The following is a 20,328-nucleotide window of genomic DNA, read 5'->3' as shown; positions in this document are numbered from 1 at the left end:
AGGGATCCAGTTCCACTGTCTCCTGTTCATCACTTTCACTGACACCCAAGGGAGCCAGCAAGGGTCCACTGACTGTGCACGAAACCCTCAGCATTCTCTGTGGGTGTCACCTCAAGAGACACCTTCAGAGCCACATAGCAAAGCCACTCGGCCTCATTACTCTACAGAGAGGCCTTGTTTGACTTTGACCCCAAGTCATATGGTCTTGCTTGATCCAGCTTGATCTCCAAACTTAGTCATCAGGGACGCTCTGAAAAAAGGCTTTTGGTTGTTCCCCAAAATTCAATCCACCCTCAGTAGGCAAGGATTTGCCACCAACAGGAACTGATCCAAAAGAAGTTCCAGTGTAATGGAATCAGTGGATATTCTCCCCCACTCTGAGGGAGACAAACTCGTGTATACAAAGAATCAAGTATGCTTAAGACGGTTTTAAAACAAGAGCTCCCGGTCTTATTTCAGAGGTCATCTGGGTGTGGGAAAAAGAAAAGGGGCTTTTCAAGCAGCAAGAAATTATAAATTCAGTACAATGGCAAGTACTTGTGCCTTCTCTTAAAAAACACACACAACGATTTTTTGAACAAGAGAGAGAAATGGTTAGGGAAAGAGGTTAAAGGGATTCTAATTGTCACAACTTTAAGTCTGAAAGTGGGGTACTCTCTTTGTTGGCAATAGACCTCGAGCCTTTTTCAGAGAAGAAAAAATCATTAAGCCTGGTAGTATGAATAAGTTTTCCTAAATACTTTCCATCGATGCTACCATCTTGAAATGGGTGCTTGCCAGAGTCATTTTACTATGCTGGGATAACTCTATCCATTTAACAATTTGGGGAGGAGTAACACCTACTGGGTGCCAGGCACTGGAGGTTGAGGTGGGTTCTACCCGGCTGCAGGTTCCACAGGAAATTCCACAAAAGAAATTTTTAAAAATTACAAGAAATTTACATCTAGAGCAATGAGACAGAAATGGAATTTCAGATTATGCATACGGATCGAAGAAGGATTCCGAGCAAACACCCATGGCTAGAGAGGTAACGATCTGTTGCTCGCGATAAGTACCGTGGGTAACAATTCCAAGAAGTCCAAAAATCTATATGTGAGCCCAGTATTGTCCTTGGGATGTTGGGAGGATGTGTCATGTCTGTGAGTGTGAGAAGAGACAGTCATCATACACCCATTTAGCTAGAATGTGGTGAGTTACATAAGATAGAGGTTAAGTCAAAAAGGGAATAATTCTGAAGATGATAATACGAGAGGGTGAGGGTGGTGATGGTAGCATGTGTGTGATGTGGGAAATTTTTAGAACAATTGTTCTCAAAATTGTTCAGAAGGAAGAGCAGCTAGGAAGGTTGAAACATTCATATGTTAGTGATGATATATTAAAAACATGATGTATTAAAGTCATGAAATGTTGCGATGGTAAACTGAAATCATAATTAGAGCTAAAGTGCACTGAGTGTTTATACTTACCAGGCACTGTGCTAAGGCAGCCCTTTTAACAGTCATTATCTCAACAGTCCTCAGGTGGTTGGTGCCATGTCCCCATTTTACAGAGGAGAAAATTGAGGCTCATAGCTATTAAGAAAGCTCCTGAGTTCACACAGCTGGTAAATGGTGGAGCTGGGATTCAAACCCACACAATTTGATTTCTGAGCTTTTACACTGCACATCAGTAAAGACGTGTGAAGTAACAAAATATGGAATCTGGTGTGAAATCAGACATTCTGACATCACAGCAGATACTAAGGGTTAAGAAAAACATATGCAAGAATTTAAAGTAGAAGGAAACTGTCCATGTGCTTAATTTTTTTCCTTTGCAAATTGCAAAAAGACCATCCCTGAAGAATCCTAAAGATGCCTCAAGAGTACCTTTATCTCCCTCTGTGTCCCTCCACAGGTGCGCAAGCAACCTGGGGTCAGGGCAGATTGTGAGCGCTCTTGAGGAAGAGGGCAGTCATGTAAAACGAGAGGAACCTTTAGCCTTATCTCTGTTCCAGGCATATGTGGCTGAAAGAAGCATAGGTCCCCAGAACACTGTTGTCTGTCTGTCTGTTTGTTTCTTGCATTGCTCAAGCATGGGCGGCGGGGAGGAAGGAGCCACGTATTCAAGGAAGCAACACTCACAGCCCAAATGGCTAAGTACCTCAAGCCCTCACGGGGAAAAGGCAGGATATAAATAAATTCAATTCATACAAGTACATCTGCCGCCCCAGATTCCCTTCCTCCTGTCTCCCTACCTCTTACTGGAGGTGGGGGGGGGGGGTCCCTGCCCAGCAGGTGGCATCCACTGGTCTCCCCCCTTCCCCTCAGATCCAGCCCTGCCACTACACATCGGACCTTGGGAAGCCCACTCAATCTCTTTGACTTTTAATGTCCTTGTCTGGAAAATGAGAAGGTCTCACCAATAGATCTTTAAGTTCCCTTAATAGATTAAACTTCTTTACATTGAGGTGTTAGTAACTGGGAAGTATTAATGAATTACCCTGCTCTTTTGTAGTTGCATTTCCACAGACTTAAACGAAAGGAACTGAGGATTTTGAGATATCGGCAAGCCTTCGGGGGAGGTGCATTTGCGAGGTTAAAGGGCCTCCCGACGTATTCAAGTCGCACTGTGTCACAGCTGTCTAGTTGCCTATCCATGAAACAGCCTCTTCCTGACAAGCTCAACAAATCTTTGACCATAAATCATGTTACCCCACACAGTCTAAGCTACTCACTTGGTGCACTTATGTTTCCTCCCGTGGGCTCCACATTTGAGAGTACACCCTGCACTCTCTTAGGATCCTGGGTTCCATTTTATAGTCGTGACACAAAAAAGCACACATGGAGAGAAATGGGTGAAGGTGATCAAAAGGTACAAACTTCCAGTTATAAGATAAATAAGTCCTGGGTTGTCATGTACAACCGTCATGTACAGCATGCTGACTATAGTTAACATTATTGTACCGTATGATCGAAAGTTGTCAGGAGAACAGATCTCAAAAGTTCTCATCACAAGAAAAAAAAATGTGTAACTCTGTGTGGTGATGGATGTTAACTAAATTTACTGTGTTGATCATTTTGCAGTACATACATACATCAAATCACTACGTTGTACACGTAAAACTAATACGATGTTAGATGTCAATTAGATCTCATTTTTTTAAAAGAAAAAGGATACATGGATTTCTGAAATGCCCTTATGTGGATAAAATGGCTAGTTGTCTGCCCTTTTCCCTTTCTAACCGAACTCTAATTTTTTATTCCAGGAGGCGATGGACTACATTCTCCCGCCTCCCTGACAGCCAAGGGCAGACAGTGAGACAAAAGGGGAAATCACTGGGCAGGGCTCTGGGAAAGCTTCTAAAGACAGCTGACTCAGCTGGAGTTTTGACCTTTCTCTCCCTACACCCTGTTTTCTACTTCTTGCCTGGAATTCAGGCTTTGTTGTCCAGCAGTCACTTTGGACCATGAGGTGACCTAGAAATTAGAAGCTATCTGCTAAGAATGGCAGAGCACAGAGAGAGAAGGAGCCCAGGTCCCTGATGCTCTTATAGAGCTGTTATACTAGCATAGGTTACCTTCTTTTAAACTTATTCTATGTGAAGAAAAGTAAAACCACAAATTTATTTAAGCCACTGTTTGGGAATGAGGAGAGGCATCTCTTACACACAGCCCCAATACAATTCCTAACTGATACACCTTCTGATGTCCACCCAGGATTTACCTCATAGGAAAGGTTCCAGGGACCCTGGAATCAGCTATCTCATCTTTAAACAGGAACAAAAACCGGCATCTAGTTCACAGGGCTGTGTGAGGATTAAATAAGGTAATATGGGGGCTTTCCTGGTGGCGCAGTGGTTGAGAGTCCACCTGCCGATGCAAGGGACACGCGTTCGTGCCCCGGTCCGGGAAGATCCCACATGCCGCGGAGCGGCTGGGCCCATGAGCCATAGCCGCTGAGCCTGCGCGTCTGGAGCCTGTGCTCCACAACGGGAGAGGCCACAGCAGTGAGAGGCCCGCGTACCGCAAAAAAATAAGGTAATATGTGCAGAGGGCTTGGCCCAGTGCCTGGCAAAGAGTGTCAGTGTTATTGTCATTATGATTTCTCATTGAAAAGTGTTTCCAGTTCATATGGTAAAGACCCTCACACCTTTGTAGACTAACTTCCCCACGTGATAGATGGAGGGACTGAGGTTCAGACAGGGAAATGGGACCTGTCCAGGGTAATACAAAGAGTAAGAGTGACAGATCCTCAAATTCAGGGCCCAAAACCTGGCGTTATTGGAAACTCCTCGCCTACTGCACATGGTGGACCCTCAGTAAAAGTCTGTGGAAGAAGACATTCTTTTGCCTTTAATCCTCCACCAGAATGCCTGTTACAAATGCGTGGAAAGCAATCCAATTAGTAAGAGCTATTCTCTTAGCTCAGAAATCTGAGGTCCAGTTCTTCTTTCCGAAAAAGCTTAGCTCTTGCTAAGCACAGTTATGCTCCATCTCTGGGCAGGTGGAGTTTTCAGTTTCCAAAAGACCAGTGGAAAAGCAGGAGAAAGAAGCATTTGGTGAAACTGAAACACTCGCTTCAGCTTCCACAGATCCCGCAAGTCTGCAGGTTAGGAGAAGGCAATACTAGGTACCTAGAGGTACTCCGTGATTGACCTGGTTCTCAGGCTGCCCTCACTCCCCACCCCGAGGAGGCAGCAGTTTCCTCCTCTGCATCCCTCCGATGCTGGGTGTTCATAGCTCAGGGGGCACATCTGCCATCTTGCTTTGCAGTTTCTCACATGCATATGTCCGTTTGCAGCCTCCTCTCCTAGAGGACTCCATTTCCCATCTCCTGAGATAAATGTATACCTAATAAATACATACCTAAGGTTTACTTGGGTGAATCCAAGTGTTGAGGGGGAAGCAGAATGGGAAATACTGGCAGGAGGGTTCCTAGTGCCTGGAGCACCCTGGGGGGAAGATCTGAGGGGAAATTTCTCAACTGCAGTGACCAGCGAACTTGACCCTGAGAGACAGGCTGAGACTTCACTCCCAAATTTGATCATATGGAGGTGCCCAAGTGACTGCTAATGACAACACCAAAGTCAAAAGGACAACTGTTTACACAAAACCTGCCTCTACACATAGGGACCGTACCCCCAAAATAAGTTGCTCTGTGTAAATGAGACAGTTAAGTACAGGGACTCTAGAGCCAGACTTCTCAGGGTCACATTCTGAATCACACATCTACTTACTGGCTGTTTGACCTTGGGCAAATTACCTAACTTCTCTGGGACTCAGTTTACCCTTGTATGAAATGGGGATAATAGTTTCTACCTCATAGAGTTGTTTGGGGGATTAGACAAGGTTGACATATGTCAAGTGCTTAGAACAGTGCCAGGTAATAGAAAGCACTATGTAAGTGTTCGCTATTTTTATTAATTTTATTAAACATCTGTGAATGCTGCATTCATAATTAGATATAGCTAGACACTTCTAATATCTGTTAAAAAGAATTGTCTTTAATAAGCTTGGGTAATTTATGTGAGTATGATGTCATGTGTAGGCCAATTCTGATATTACCTTGTGTTTGTTTCAATTTACAGTTGTGTTGCTCTCTAAACATTTATTTCACTGCTTTTGCTGGAGAACTAGGGGTATCATTTTGGAAGTGTTTTTCTCACCCTGACAAGCCTGGAGGCACCAGTAGCAGGAAGGAAAGGTTAGGGAAGAGCAGAAGGTCAAACCACTCTCCCCTCCCCCACTGCAGGTCCCCAGGCCACACGTGGTCAGTCCTGAGGTGGGGGGGAGGGGAGGAGTTTTCAAATGGATGAGAGACTGTAGGTTTCAAGTAGAGCACTGCACTGGACTTTAGTGTCTACAAGAGCACCTAAATTATTGAAAAGAGGCTTGTTTTTTGTTTTATTGGAGTATAAACTGCTTTACAGTATATTGGAGTATAACTGCTTTACAATGGCGTGTTAATTTCTGCTGTATAACAAAGTGAATCAGCTGTACATATACATATATCCCCATATGTCCTCCCTCTTGTGTCTCCCTCCCACCCTCCCTATCCCACCCCTCTAGGTGGTCACAAAGCACCGAGCTTATCTCCCTGTACTACGTGGCTGCTTCCCACTAGCTATCTATTTTACGTTTGGTAGTATATATATGTCCATGCCACTCTCTCACTTCGTCCCAGCTTACCCTTCGCCCTCCCCGTGTCCTCAAGTCCATTCTCTACATCTGCTGAGGCTTGTTTTTATAATCGATAACCGAAAAGCTATTAAACCTGCCACAAAACCATCAGGGGTCAGGGAAGGGAGTTTGGCCGTAACACGGTTGAGAAACAAAGCAAAGCCATTTTCTGTTTGCACATCACCAAGGTGGGCCTGTTCCATACCCGTCACACTCGTGGGGGCTCCTCTGGGCTTCTCTAAGAATAAAAGCATAACACGAGGCATTCAGAGAGCCGGTCAGAACCCTCCAGCATAAGGCCAGAGCCATAGGGTGAATCCTCAGTGGAGAAGCAAGAGCGGTGGGCAGTGGGAGGTCAGCTGGAGAGCACAGCCCTTCAGCCAGTGTGGACAGAGATCCAGGGGGTCTCCCCCCAAACCCACCACCGGACCCCTTTCCCCCAGCGTATGGATGACGATCACAGCACAGGACACTGATAGCTGGGAGGAGCCTTCAGAGAGCACCAGCTGGTCAAAAAGACTCCTGTTGCCTTTCCTCTAGATACCCTCCCCCTCTGTCCCCCTCCCCCGACCCTGGAGGAGTCAGAAGAGGAGAAAAAGAGTCCCCCCCTTCCCTTTCACAGAGCAAATTTGGAGGCATCGTTGGGGGAGGTCTGCCTTCCATGTGAGATGGAAGTTTTAAATTGGACAGAACTGGGCTTTTTCATAGCTGAGAATGAGTTTTAATTATCCAGCCAAGACTGATATGATGGCTGATGCTGTGGGATTGCCCTGCAATGCTGTCAGAGGGCAGAGCAGGAATGACGGACAGAGGACTCTGAAGGCAGCTCTTTAAAGTAAGTGAAAATACAACCAGTTTCCATTGGTACCTCAACAAGTTCATCCCTACTCAGTAAATGGACTAATGGAAAGTGGATACAATGCCAATTTCGTATGGTGACCATAAGGCTTAAGCAAACTGCCACATGTCAAACGATTCCTGGTGTTCTTAGCAAACAGCAATAATGTAAATCATTCAATCTTCAAATATCTGAAGATCTATTATGTGCCAGGCACTATTCTGGGGGCTAGGGATGCAGAGTGAACAAAAAGGTCCTCATGGAGCTTCTATTCTAGAAAAAGAGATGGACAAAACACAAGCAACTAAAAAATATATATGTTACATATTTATTAGTTACATGTATTAATAATTATATATATGTAATAAAATATATAGATAATACTACAATATATAGATAACTATACATATATATTAGTAACATCATATATATATAGTAGTTCAGACAGTGATAAGTGCTATAAAGAAAAATAAAGTATGGTAAGAAGATAGAGGAGTTAGAACGGAATGCAGCCAATTTTAGAAAATAGTGATTTCTTCCATTGATAGAGAACTTCACAGTTTTAAAAAACATTCTCATAAGTACTGTCTCATTTTATCCCTGGAGTAATCTGGGACACTTCCTATCTAAAGGTAAGGAAACGGGAGCTCAGAAAAGTGAAGTGACTCCAAGTTGGATGACCTTTCATCACCCCAGCCAACAGCAAAAGCAGGCACAAGAAGTCAGTTCAGCTAGCAGCCTCAGCACGCTCTGCAATTCCGAAATTAATTCCAGGACCCAAAGTCAATACATTACTGGAAGCTAGTGCTTTCGGAGCTTGCCCACGGTGTTGGAGAGGGGATTTTTATTTCAGATCTTACTTGCAGCAAAGCGATCGCTGCCATCCACTTTACCAAGAACAGGATCCCAGCCAGGAGACATGGGGACAGCTTTATCACTGAGGTCTGTTTCACCTCAGCCCACTTGCAAGCCAGGTGGGAGGACGACCACCAATCTAATTTTTCTCTAAAACCTAAGCTGAAATAGTGAACTTTGCCTGCTCTAAGCTAAAAGTTCAGAGATGAATCATAAGTTTGGACGGCTCGGCTCAAAGGAAGACTGTCCACGATTACATGCCAAGGTTTTACAGAACTAGTCCCTTTCTCTCAAGGAGGTGGCAGCTGCAGTGTGCCGGGAGCCCTCAGGAAGGGAAAATGTGTCTGGGATTTCAATTCAACAAGCTCAATGCGAAAACCCTCAGCAGGTACCTTCTGTCCTCCGTGGCTGGAAGGACAGCCCCAGTTTCCAGTGTACTTGAAGTTGATGGCAAGGCAGCTGCAGAGAGCTTTTGCATTTGTGCTTTAATTTCAGTTAGAGTATTTCCTTGTTTTGGGACTGGAGATAAGACAGAGTTCGGATGCTTTTTTTTTTTTAACATCTTTATTGGAGTATAATTGCTTTACAATGGTGTGTTCATTTCTGCTTTATAACAAAGTGAATCAGCTATACATATACATATATCCCCAGAGCCCCTCCCTCTTGCGTCTCCCTCCCACCCTCCCTAACCCATCCCTCTAGGCGGTCACAAAGCACCCAGCTGATCTCCCTGTGCTACGCGGCTGCTTCCCACTAGCTATCTGTTTTACGTTTGGTAGTGTATATATGTCCATGCCACTCTCTCACTTCGTCCCAGCTTACCCTTGGATGCCTTTTATTTATTTATTTATTTTTTGCGGTACGCGGGCCTCTCACTGTTGTGGCCTCTCCCATTGCGGAGCACAGGCTCCAGACGTGCAGGCTCAGCGGCCATGGCTCACGGGCCCAGCCGCTCCGCGGCATGTGGGATCCTCCCTGACCGGGGCACGAACCCGTGTCCCCTGCATCGGCAGTCGGACTCTCAACCTCTGCGCCACGAGGGAAGCCCTTGGATGCCTTTTTAAATGACTATTTTGGAAGCACCTGGCACTGTAATTCTTCTTAGAGAGGAAACTTATTATTTGGGAAAATACTCTGAAAAGCCATTTGGATTAAATGAGACTTGTGGGCATAGATGCCAGCAGGAAGCAAGGACTAGAGAATAGAGGAAATTTGGTGGAGGTTGTCCCAAGAAGGAAGGAGAGGGAGAGTGCAGGGGGCAGCAGGAGGCGGTAGAGGAGGACAGGAGAGGCAGCAGAGCAGAGAGGGCGGCACCAGCTGTGGAGAACTGGCAGGAGGGCCAGGGAGCGTTTTGGGATGGGGATGTCTGTTCCATGGGACCACGTTTGGGATGTAAACTACCGCTGCACACTTCAGTCTCCTAGGACGCTTTAGTCTACATGGATGCTTTCTGTGGACTGCCTTGTGCAAAGCAAAGAGGACCCCGAGTTTCATCCCTAGCTCATGATGGTACAGAACAGGGCTATCCACTAGAACTGTCTGTGGAGATGGAAATGTTTTATTTGCACTGTCCAATATGGTAGCCTCTAGTTCCATGTGGCTACTGAGCATCTGAAATATGGCTAGTGTGACTGAGGAACTGAATTTTAATTTTGTTTAAGTTAAACAACTGGGTGTGGCCAGAGGCTACTGTACTCATAGCACAGGTGTGGAGAGAGGGGGTATATGCAGAAAGAGGAGTCCCAAGTCAAGGTGACCCTGAGGATGCAAACACCCTGGGACTTGCTGAAATCTTGGTGGCAGATTTGAGATTTGAAATAGGAATGGAACTGGGATGCTGGGAGGAGAGGAAGAGTTAAATCGATTTTACCTAGATCACAAGGTCAAGGAAACCCTGAGCTGACAACAGAGTTACAAAAGAATTTGAGAGAAAAAGGAATAGAAGGTCCTTACACAGGCAAATTGGAGTTTCTAGAAATGCTGGATTTTTTTGTTTTTTCGTTTTGTTTTTGTTTCAGAATCTAAGTTAACAAATGGCTATCTGTATCTGTGCACAAGCATCTCATAGAAAAGTCATAATAACAGTTGTAATGGCACATGGTAGGTGTTACCAAATACCTGAGTGACCAGATGACTGAGTGCACAGTACCCTACATCAGCCCGCCACCCTCTCAGGTGAATCTTGCAACATCCCAGGAAGAAGGCAGGGGTTAATTTCCATTTCACAGCTGAGAGGACTGAGTCTCAGAGAGGTTAAGTGATAAGTCCAGGAGAGCTAGGATTCTTGGTCTTTTGGTTCACCCAACCTGACTCTCCATTTCGGCCTCTGGGAGGGAGCGTGTAGATGCAAGAGAATGTTCCAGGATCCCAGACACAGGACAGGGATGCACTCCTGCTGTGCTCTTCCTTCTCCCACTGCTGAGAGGCTCTCAGTGCCCCTCTCTAGACTGGGAGCCCCTCCACAGCAGGACCCATACTGGGACCCCTCTGAGTCTCCACTGCCTGACACAGTGCATGGCACACAGCCAGTCTCAGCCAACACTGCCTGGCTGAAGAAATGAACGAAAGAAACAGCAAAGGTGGTTTCGCCACTGATTTTTTTAAAAATTCTTTTCACTTTGGAGAAGGAACATTAACCCATCACACAAGCATTTTTCCCTTCCTAAGTCACCACAGAGCATCTTCCCATTTACTGAGTGGAGCCAATTCTCAGCCACTCAGTTTCAGACTCTCCGGGGTGGTTGGCTCAGGGCTAACATTGCCCTTTGTCTTTTCTTGCTGATGATTTATCTGTTGAGGATCTGAAAAGTGAATTTCTGAAACATTGACCCCTTCCTGCCATTTCAGTCCTTGTGACGCTTGCACTCAGAAAACTGGTAAGGAATAGTGGTACAGGACAAGCTTGCCTATTTTTTATTAGCCGATGTGGAAAAATAGTTACACACAGGAAAAAGAAGCTAATAAAAGGAGAAAGAGTTTAGATGTATTGACTCAATTAAATTGAATATTTTTGGGGTGTAAAAAAATCTAGATCTTTATCAAATAAACACGTGATGAGTCTTAAATTGAGTTCCAATAGCCTTCCTTGGCCAGCTGAATATGAATGACCAACGGTGATGATTTTTTGTAGAGAGAGCCCTGAGTGTGGGATGTATTTTTAGCATAAGTGGATAGAGAACAGTCAGGCCTGCAGTGATATTACAAACAGTCCACCCCCAGCTGAGGACTCCCAGACCTCCAAGCTATCATACAAGGCCACTTCCCAGTTTCTCTAAGGCTCTCACATTACCAAGCCAAGCAGTTTGCCTGTCCCAGGCTCACTGACATATACATAACACACTTGCAAGTTCAATATTTGCTGCTCAGAGAAAAGAAGTTACTGTCTGCAAATTAAGTACCAAGGAAATTCAAGGTAGACATTCACTTTTACTTTACAACGTGTCTGAATTGTTTGAAATATTTAATACTTTGGTATTACTCTGTTTTGGTATTTGGTTTGGTATTACTCTGTTAACAACTGTTTGAAATTTTTACAGCAAAGTAACCAACGTATTTACTTTGATAACCTAAAAAAAAAATTAAATGATTTAAAACATGATTAGGAACTGTGCATAAATTACTTAGAAGTAGGGAAGAAAAGGAAAACGTCTGGTGAAGTTGGACTCACCTTTCCAAAGCTGGCAGCGTTGACGGGCTGGGTGTCATTCTTCTCACAGAAGTCCAGGTAATGCATGTAGAGGGCACTGCGAGGGATGCAGACCCCTTCTGCAATCTCATAGTTCTCCTCCAGCCTGGGGAAATAAAAGCCCAGTGAATAAACCCAAGAAAGAAGGATCTGTTCTTTCTAGTCCTCCTCCAGAGCTGGGCAGACCTGAGAAATAACTCTTTTCTTACAGATGGGGAAACCAAGGCCCACGAAGACAAAACAGTCTGCCTAAGGTCAGGAACGGAGTTAGCAGGTTAGCAGGATCAGACCCCTGGTCCCTTTGGGTATGACCTCAGGTCACTTTTCCGGTCCAAATTCCCAGTCCCTTTCCTCTGTGTTGTCACTGGCCTGACCACATTCTGGGTGAATCAGATTCCCCCAAACTCCAAAAAATGATAGAGGATATTGCAGGTGCCCCCCTCAGCCTAGCTACACACTGTGTAGCCATTCCTGATAGGTGTTAAAATCTTGGGGCTTCTTGGCTAACAAGAGCAGCAGAGTGAGATAGCCTGGGAAAACAAATGCCCCGGCACAGGCTGGACAGCTAGATGGCCACTAACCCACTGCTGAGGGAGGTTATATGACCACAGCAGGGAGTTGAACTGCTTGTTTCCTTTAGGCTCACCTTCCCTGCTGTACTGGGATTATATGATTCTACACCCATTATCTTCTTAATGACTATAGGTTAGTGTTTCAGGGTAGGAACTTTCCCATCTGGATTCAAATCCCAGCCTTACTACTTGCTGGCTTGGTGACCTCGGGTAAGTAAGTTACTTAACCTCAGCCCTCAGTTTCATTTTGGAGGTACTGACTATAACTGCCTCTCAAGGTTGTCATGACAATCACATGTAACGTGTGACATGCATCAGCATGGGGCCTGGCACATGGTGAGAGCTTAGTAGGTGTTAGACCTCATTATCATCCACTTTTCTGCTCCATAAAACATTTTTGGGCACTCAAGGTGTCCAGAATTTGTGCTTGATACTGGGAACATAAAAGTAAACTTGATACAGTTTTGGGTTTTTTTTCCCTCTTTAACCCAAACACCAGAATGTAGGCATCCAATCATCAAGTTCCCCCTCACCACCATGTCAGCCGTGGAGAAAACAGAAGACAACAAACAACACACTGGTGTTCATTGTGGATGTCAAGGCCAACAAGCACCAAATTAAACAGGCTGTGAAGAAGCTCTATGACATTGACATGGCTAAGGTCAATGCCCTGATCAGGCCTGACGGAGAGAAGAAGGCATATGTTTGACTGGCTCCTGACTATGAGGCTTTGGATGTTGCCAACAAAGTTGGGATCATCTACACTGAGTCCAGCTGGCTACTTCTAAATATAAAAGTTTTCACTGTTAAAAAGAAAAGAGGGCTTCCCTGGTGGCGCAGTGGTTGAGAGTCTGCCTGCCGATGCAGGGGACACGGGTTCGTGCCCCGGTCCAGGAAGATCCTACATGCTGCGGAGCGGCTGGGCCCGTGAGCCATGGCTGCTGGGCCTGCACGTCCGGAGCCTGTGCTCCGCAACGGGAGAGGCCACAACAGTGAGAGGCCCGCGTACCGCACAAAAAAAAAAAAAAAGAAAGAAAGAAAAGAATGTAGGCGTCCAAAAGAATCAGGCTCCTTTGTCATGGACACTGTGGAAGGTTAAACATCTCTTCCAACAAAACTGCTGGGGCACGTGACAGTTTGTCGACTTCTCTTTGGGCCCCGCTGCCTTCAGAGTGTGGGGCACACACTGTTCAATAAACTCACCAATAGAAAATATTTCTCCTCTGACTGTGAACTGGATATTAGGAAACAACCCCAAGTCATTTGGAACCAAGTTTGAGGGCTAAAGTGACTGGAATAACCTTTTTCTCCCAACTGTTTTTCTAGGGGTTCAAAAATAAGGCATGATGCTAAAACAATGAATTGAATGTCCTCAAGTGGCTTCTAACTTTCTCTGAGGGCACTTGCCAAAGAAGTGGTCCAGCGCTGTTGTAACTGAAGTGGAATGAGGACACGGCCTCCCGAGGTGCCCACTTGAAAGGGCAGTGCTCATTCGGCTCATTGCAACATGTGGTTGAAAGAAAATCAGTTCAATCATTTCATATCCAAACCCCACGGATGACGCGGAGGACCAAGCAACCCGAGGAACGCTCGGACAAATGAAGATGCCTGTGCTGAGCCATCCCAGGTAGTCGCACCCACTCCCCCCTCTTCTGGGAAGGGGAACACTGAGTAACACCTGACAATTTTTATAAGTGTGCCAGGAAATAGTTTATGCAATCCCTTCTAGGCAGCCTAATTCCTTGAGGCTGGGGTGGTGTCTGCTTCACTTCTGCATTTTTAAAGTCCAACAGACTCCGTGGCACACAGCAGGTATTCAGTAAATGTTTGATGGATAGATTGTGTCAGTCATATATTCATTCAACAAATATTTACTGATCTCTTATCACCCAACAGGTGCTGGGAATACCATGGTGTGCAAGATAGCCCTTGTTTGCGCATGGAGAACAGATTAATGGTGGACAGGTGGATAAAGACACAGGTAATCTTCAATTCAACAAATATTTATTGAGTGCCAGGCAGTGTTCTAGACTTTAAGGAAACAGTGGTGAACAAAACAAAGGCCCTGTCCTGAAAGGGCTTACATTCTATGTGTCCCCAACATCATACATTGGAACTCTAAATGTATTTCCCTGTGGGAAAATGGTTTCACATAGAGATTAGGTTTCTTAGGACTGTCCTAAGCCTCGGGGCTGGTGTGAATGGGGATCAGCCGTCTAGTTTAGCCTGGACCCCTAAATGCCATTCACAGTATTGTTTCCCTATAAAAGTGAGTTCAAAGGTCCAAATAACCAGCTTATGCACAAACTCGTGGGGGTCACCTGAAAAATGCAGCTTTCACAAAATGGGGTCTCACAAACATTCTTTGTTTGGCCTGAACAGTGTTGGCCCAACTTCTAAAATTCAGGACATTTCACATAAGAATCTGGATTTCTGGCTTCTTTTGAAAAGGCTGAGATCTGGCAACACTGGGCCCATATTCCCGCGTGACAATTGGGCAGAGTTACATGTGCCCTCGGGTTGGCCAGAGTCCTCACTCCTCCCTATTTTTCTTACACCCAATCTATTTTCTGTTCCTTGTCTGCCTCCTGTAGGCTCTTGTGTTGACATAAGACACAATCTATGCCCTAGTTCACTTTGCAGTTTACTGTGGGGAGAATAATGCACAGAAATAAGAATATTTAAATACTACAAACTCCCAACCACAGGTGCAGAGGAATGTGGGAAGACAGAGAGATTACTGTGTAGATGGGAACAGATGATTGAGGTTTCATGATGAACTGGAACTAGAACTTTGTAACAACAACAACAGCTAGCATCTGTTGAGCTCTTACTAGGTGCCAGGCATGGGGTATACATTATCTCACAATAACCATTTGATGCCCATATTTTAGATGAGGAAACTGAGGCACAGAGAGCGAAATTCATTTGCCCATGGTCATGCAGCTGGTAAATGGGAGAGTTTGTCTCACTGTGAACCACTGTGGTATTCTGCCATGGGAGACGGAGGGGGTTCCAGGCAAGGAGAACAGCAAGGCTAAGAGACAAATGTGGCTCGAGCTTTGGATGATGGAGACACTGGTCTGAGTGGAGAAGAGGGCTTGTAATGGAGTATCTGAAAGGAAAGAACCATGGGGGAGGGGCATGCCGCATAAGAGAACATGGCTTGGCCTAAGAGTTTAGCAACCTCCAGAGTTGAAGAGTTACTATGAAAGTCTTATTTTCAGAAGGTAATGGAGTGTTACCCAGACAGGATTGAAAAAAATATTCAGAGACAGGAAGACCCGAGTGTTTCCAGGATGCTGTAGGAATAATAATAATGTAATCAAATACAATAGAATACTGCTCAGCCATAAGAAGGAATGAAATAATGCCATTTTCAGCAACATAGATGGGCCTAGAGATTATCATACTAAGTGAAGTAAGTCAGAAAGAGAAAGACAAATACCATATGATACCACTTATATGTGGAATCTAAAATATTATACAAATTAACTTATTTACAAAACAGACTCACAGACATAGAAAACGTATGGTTAACCAAAGGGGTAAGGGGGTGAGGGACAGATAAATTAGGAGTTTGGGATTAGCAGATGTTAACTACTATACATAAAGTAGATAAAGAAGAAGGTCCTACTGTATAGCACAGGGAACTATATTCAATATCCTGTAACAAATCATAATGAAAAAATGTGAAAACTAATATATATGTAACTGAATCACTTTGCTGTACACCAGAAACTAACACAACATTGTCAATCAACTATACTTTTTAGAATGTAATCAACAACAGTAACTAGCATTAATTTAAAGTTTAATATGTTGTATTTGCCAGCAATGGATTGAGACTAAAAGAACATTTAAAGAAAACAAAAACAAAAAAAACCCCAAGTCTCATAGGTTTCCTCTTAGACGACTGAGAGTGCCACTAAGCAATTTCCTTAGAAAGCTTAACTTCAGCTCTTTAGGCTACTGTGTTGTGGGATATTTTCCAGTTTAACTCATAGACAAGAACAATCTGGGAAGCTGGAACTTTGTGCATAACCAGCTGTGTGCTTTTTGCTTATATTTACTAATGATTTTCTAAAATTGATTTTGGCCAGAAAAATCCATGGACACATTCAACAAACATGCATTTCAAACCATTCAGAATTCATCTTATAAAAAGTATATGGGGCTTCCCTGGTGGCGCAGTGGTTGAGAGTCCGCCTGCTGATGCAGGGGACGCGGGTTCGTGCCCCAGTCCGGGAAGATCCCACATGCCGCGGAGCGGCTGGGCCCGTGAGCCATAGCCGCTGAGCCTGCGCGTCCAGAGCCTGTGCTCCGCAATGGGAGAGGCCACAGCAGTGAGAGGCCTGCGTACCGCAAAAAAAAAAAAAAAGCATATGATCCTTTAAATTATAGGGAGCCAGTTAAGTTTTTAAAGCATAGGAGTGCCAGGATCAAATTTATTCTCTGGAAAGGTCACCTTGGCACCTCTATGGTGAGTGGACAAGGAGTACTAGTGAAGACTGGCACATAGTGGCTGACTAGGTAGTACTTGTAGAATGAATGAGTGAATGAACGAACAAATGAGATCGGTTTGGAGCCACGTTAATAGTCAGGGCAGGAAATGATGGAGCATGGATTGAAGGAGTGGCTGTCAGGGCAGAGATAACACCTAGGCTGTGGGTCTCATGCTGCCAGATGTGAGGAGGGTGGGAGCAACCAAGGAAGCCCTCAAGTTCATAATTGGGTTGAATGGGTGCAAAGGGGCTCCATCCCCACGATTAAGAAAAGCTGAGGAGGTGAGTTACAGGGGCGGGAATAATGCTTCCAAATGTTGTGCTAAAGGGCATGGGTTCCCAGATAAATTCCTGGCTCCCCCCTCATTGGTTACTTTACTTAAGCCCCCTGTGCCTCCGTTTCTATTTGTTGTTTGTATGGTTCGTTTGCTCACTAAATCTGGTCAAGAAATCAGGATTAAATACAAGGTCAAGTTTAAAATACATCCCATTAAATGAATCCATAGCGGCAACAAACTATCCATGTTTGAACCGTACGGGTGTAAGTCACAGTTCACACAGGCTGAGCTAATTAAGCAGGTACCTGCCAAAGGACAGAGCCTTCTAAATAACTACATTCTTATCCACGTTTTGTTTCTCTTACTGGAGCTTCTTTGCCTCAAGGTATCTAGGTGGCTTATGACTATGAAGCATTTTAATGAGCTCTGTGAGTGAAGACACGTAATTGGAGTTAAGGGCAACTTTGATGCTTGATGAGTTTCTACAGGAATAGCATCATGACACCTTTCCCCAAACCTTCTTACAAACTCCAGAGGGTCTGTGCCTGTACCGAAGTTGCTAATTGAAATGCCAGCTTCCTGACCAAGGCATGGCAGAAAGGCAGTTAATTATTTCTCTTCATATCTGATGAAATTTCCCCTTTTCCTCCTCACTTTTACAGGACATCATTAGTCTGACATGGTGAACAATACTCCATTATACCTGGATATATTTTTTTTAATGATCACCAAAACATTCTCCACGTCTTCCATTTTCTGATCTTCTATTTAACAACCTGATCATATTTGAATTGAGCCTATCCTATTATGGAGAGATAATGACCTCGGTCCACTAGCCAACATGAGTCATTATCTGCAGTATACATTTTTAAAAGACCTCCTCGCAAGGTTTCAGCATGCAGCATCCGGGGGCACATGGTGGAAGCTTCGTATTAGCGCTTTACGGTGAAGAGCTGATGTCTCAGCACGTAGCATAATTTCTCCCTCTGCTCTCATTTTAAACATATGTTTTCTTCTATGTTCACGTGGGTTTTCAGTCCAGTCTCCACTTCTCGAGTCCTTGTAGACATGTCTGGGACAGAAACTTTTTTCTTCTATTTTACCCAAAGAAAAGAAAACAGGATTTTTTTTTTTTTTACTTGCTAAACATCATAATTTATTACTGAGGTTATCAGAGAGATCTGAGACTGCAAAATATGTGAGAAAAAAAAATCTGGCCAAACAATCAGAGCCAGACAATAGTCTAAACCCTTCAGTGGCTCCCCTCTGCCTCTCACAGAAGTTCAAATTCCTTACCTTGGCACCCAAGGCCCCCTATCTCTCTGACCCTGACTACTTCTCCTTCTCCAGGCTTCTCTGGCCTCACTCCCCTACACATACACTTCTCTCCAGCCGACGGGACTGTCTGTTGTTCCTCAAACATATCTTGTCACGCTCCCCGCTACGGTACACGTTCCCTGGCCTTCCCACCATGGGAGTGGACCCCCTCTGCTGGGCCTCACCCTTTAAGACCCAGCTCAAATTTCTCTTCCACCAAACTGTGCTTAATTTCCACCCAGCCCCAACTGCTGATCACTCCTTAATCATTTCTTCCTTGACAAATTCACATATTCATTCATTTGATAACATGTAGAGTGCTGAGTTATGTCTGTAGAGGAAAACACCTTGACTGAGCAGACACATCTTCTCCTCCTAGAGCTCTCACTGCCTCCTGGGGATTTCCACAGCTCTTCCGAACAGCTTCACTGAGAGACAGCAGTTTTACAGTCAGGGATCACTGAGTCTGAATCTTCCTCCACCACTTGCAAGCACTACAGTCTCAGGTATGTTACCTGAGCTCTCAGACTCTTGCTTCCTTCATCTGTAAAATGAGGGAAACAATACCCAACACCCATCTGCCAAGGTTGCTGTGAGGGTTAAACAAGAATCCAAGCACAGCCCTCAGCCCTCCAGCTGGCATATGCACATCACTCAATGGAGGGTAACTATTGGTATCATTCTATATTAGCGCAGAATATTCAGGTAACACCTCACATCTTAGACTGAAAGTCCTTTGAAGGCAGGGACCACTTCTATTTATGCCAGCATAGTTCCTAGCACTGTGACCTGAACATGGTCAGTAACAGTGTGGAAGGAAGGAGGCGGGGTGTGTGTGTGTGTGTGTGTGGCAAGGGCTGGGGGCAAGGAAGGAAAGCAGGCTTTTGCACAGATCAAAAAAAAGTTTAAAAAAATCTTAACACCTGGGGGGTTAAAGGAAAAGCCTGTTTATATTAACAGATCTGATTTATATTTTCAAGCGCCTACTCTCGTGCCAGAGATGTTCATATTTGCTATCACTACTCCCACAAATGGGTAACTTTATCTCCATGACATGGAGGAAGAAATGGAGAGTTGGGGAGGCTAAGTGACTTGCCCCAAACTGCTTGGCTGGGAAAAGCCCGCCTTGGAGTATGAACTCCGGGACGATGCTTCTAAAGCTCTCACTCTGTGCTAGGGACTGGCATCCATGTGCTCAGTGAGTCAGCATTACCTATTGAGCACCTACTATGCGCCAGGCACCGCAGAATACAGCAGTGAACGAGAAGACGCAATCCCTACCGTCGCCTTTAGGAAGCCGACGGTTTCTCAGGAGGAAGATGGGAACCAAGGAGAGACCACCACCAGATGATAAATAAGTACAAAATGGTGGCATTTGGCTCCTGTGGGCTCGGATTCTACAGAAGGCCAAAACAAATAAACAAAACCCACCCAATCTATTTTATTAAACTGCAACAATTAAGCCCACAGTTTGCTGCTGGGTAGACAAACACGAGTTCAGGTGGGTCCCTGGTGTTTCTCCTGGGACCTCGCCGGCCCCGCCTCCCCTTGCTTGAGGGTCTTCTTATAAGGAGTCAGGCATCTCCCCCACGTGGGTGGAGTGAGACTGGGACCATCTGCTGTGTTGAGTTGCCCTCTTCCAATAGGGGTAATAATCCTGCCTCCTCTACCCGGTTTTCGTGAGATCCAGTGAGCTCAGCCAGCAACATCAGCTGGGGTAAGCCTGGCACACCAGGGGTATTGGCCCAACCTGTAAGTTTGGTCCCTGCTCAGCCATGGACTGAGTCAGGGATTTATTTCTGCCATTGTATTGACTCAACTGGACCAGAATCTACAGTAGTCTAATCCAAATCTTGTGCTTTGCCTACAAGCTACCAAACTGGTGCTCCAGAAAGGCCTGGGATTAGCCAGCTTCTGGCATTCCTCTGTTCACTTTTTGATTAATCAAGTCCTTTTCTTTTTTTCTTTTTTTTTTGGACAAAAACTAGGCAGTACAGTAGCAGAGTGTCACAAGTTCTGTGCTGCTGCTAACCCACCTGTCGGGGCCTAGGCTACAGGTTGGCAGCCAGAGCGCTGGTGGCCCGAATGGCAGTGGAGGGGATTTTGGCACCATCCTCTAC

At 45.0% G+C, this 20,328-nt stretch overlaps 1 protein-coding gene across 1 annotated transcript in view; it reads right to left on the bottom strand.

The window, feature by feature from the left end:
* The window catches only part of RFX4 (regulatory factor X4), a 166,796-nt gene that overhangs the window by 82,040 nt on the left and 64,428 nt on the right, over positions 1-20,328 (bottom strand). Inside the window, exon 4 of the mRNA XM_060025537.1 lies at positions 11,519-11,642. Coding sequence (XP_059881520.1) covers positions 11,519-11,642 — 124 coding nt within the window. The remainder of the gene's footprint in view (positions 1-11,518; positions 11,643-20,328) is intronic.

This window comes from Delphinus delphis, chromosome 11, assembly GCF_949987515.2.
Source record: "Delphinus delphis chromosome 11, mDelDel1.2, whole genome shotgun sequence".
NCBI classification, from domain to species: domain Eukaryota; kingdom Metazoa; phylum Chordata; class Mammalia; order Artiodactyla; family Delphinidae; genus Delphinus; species Delphinus delphis.
The sequence above is the reverse complement of the archived record's forward strand: the minus strand, read 5'-3'. Positions and strand labels throughout refer to the sequence as shown.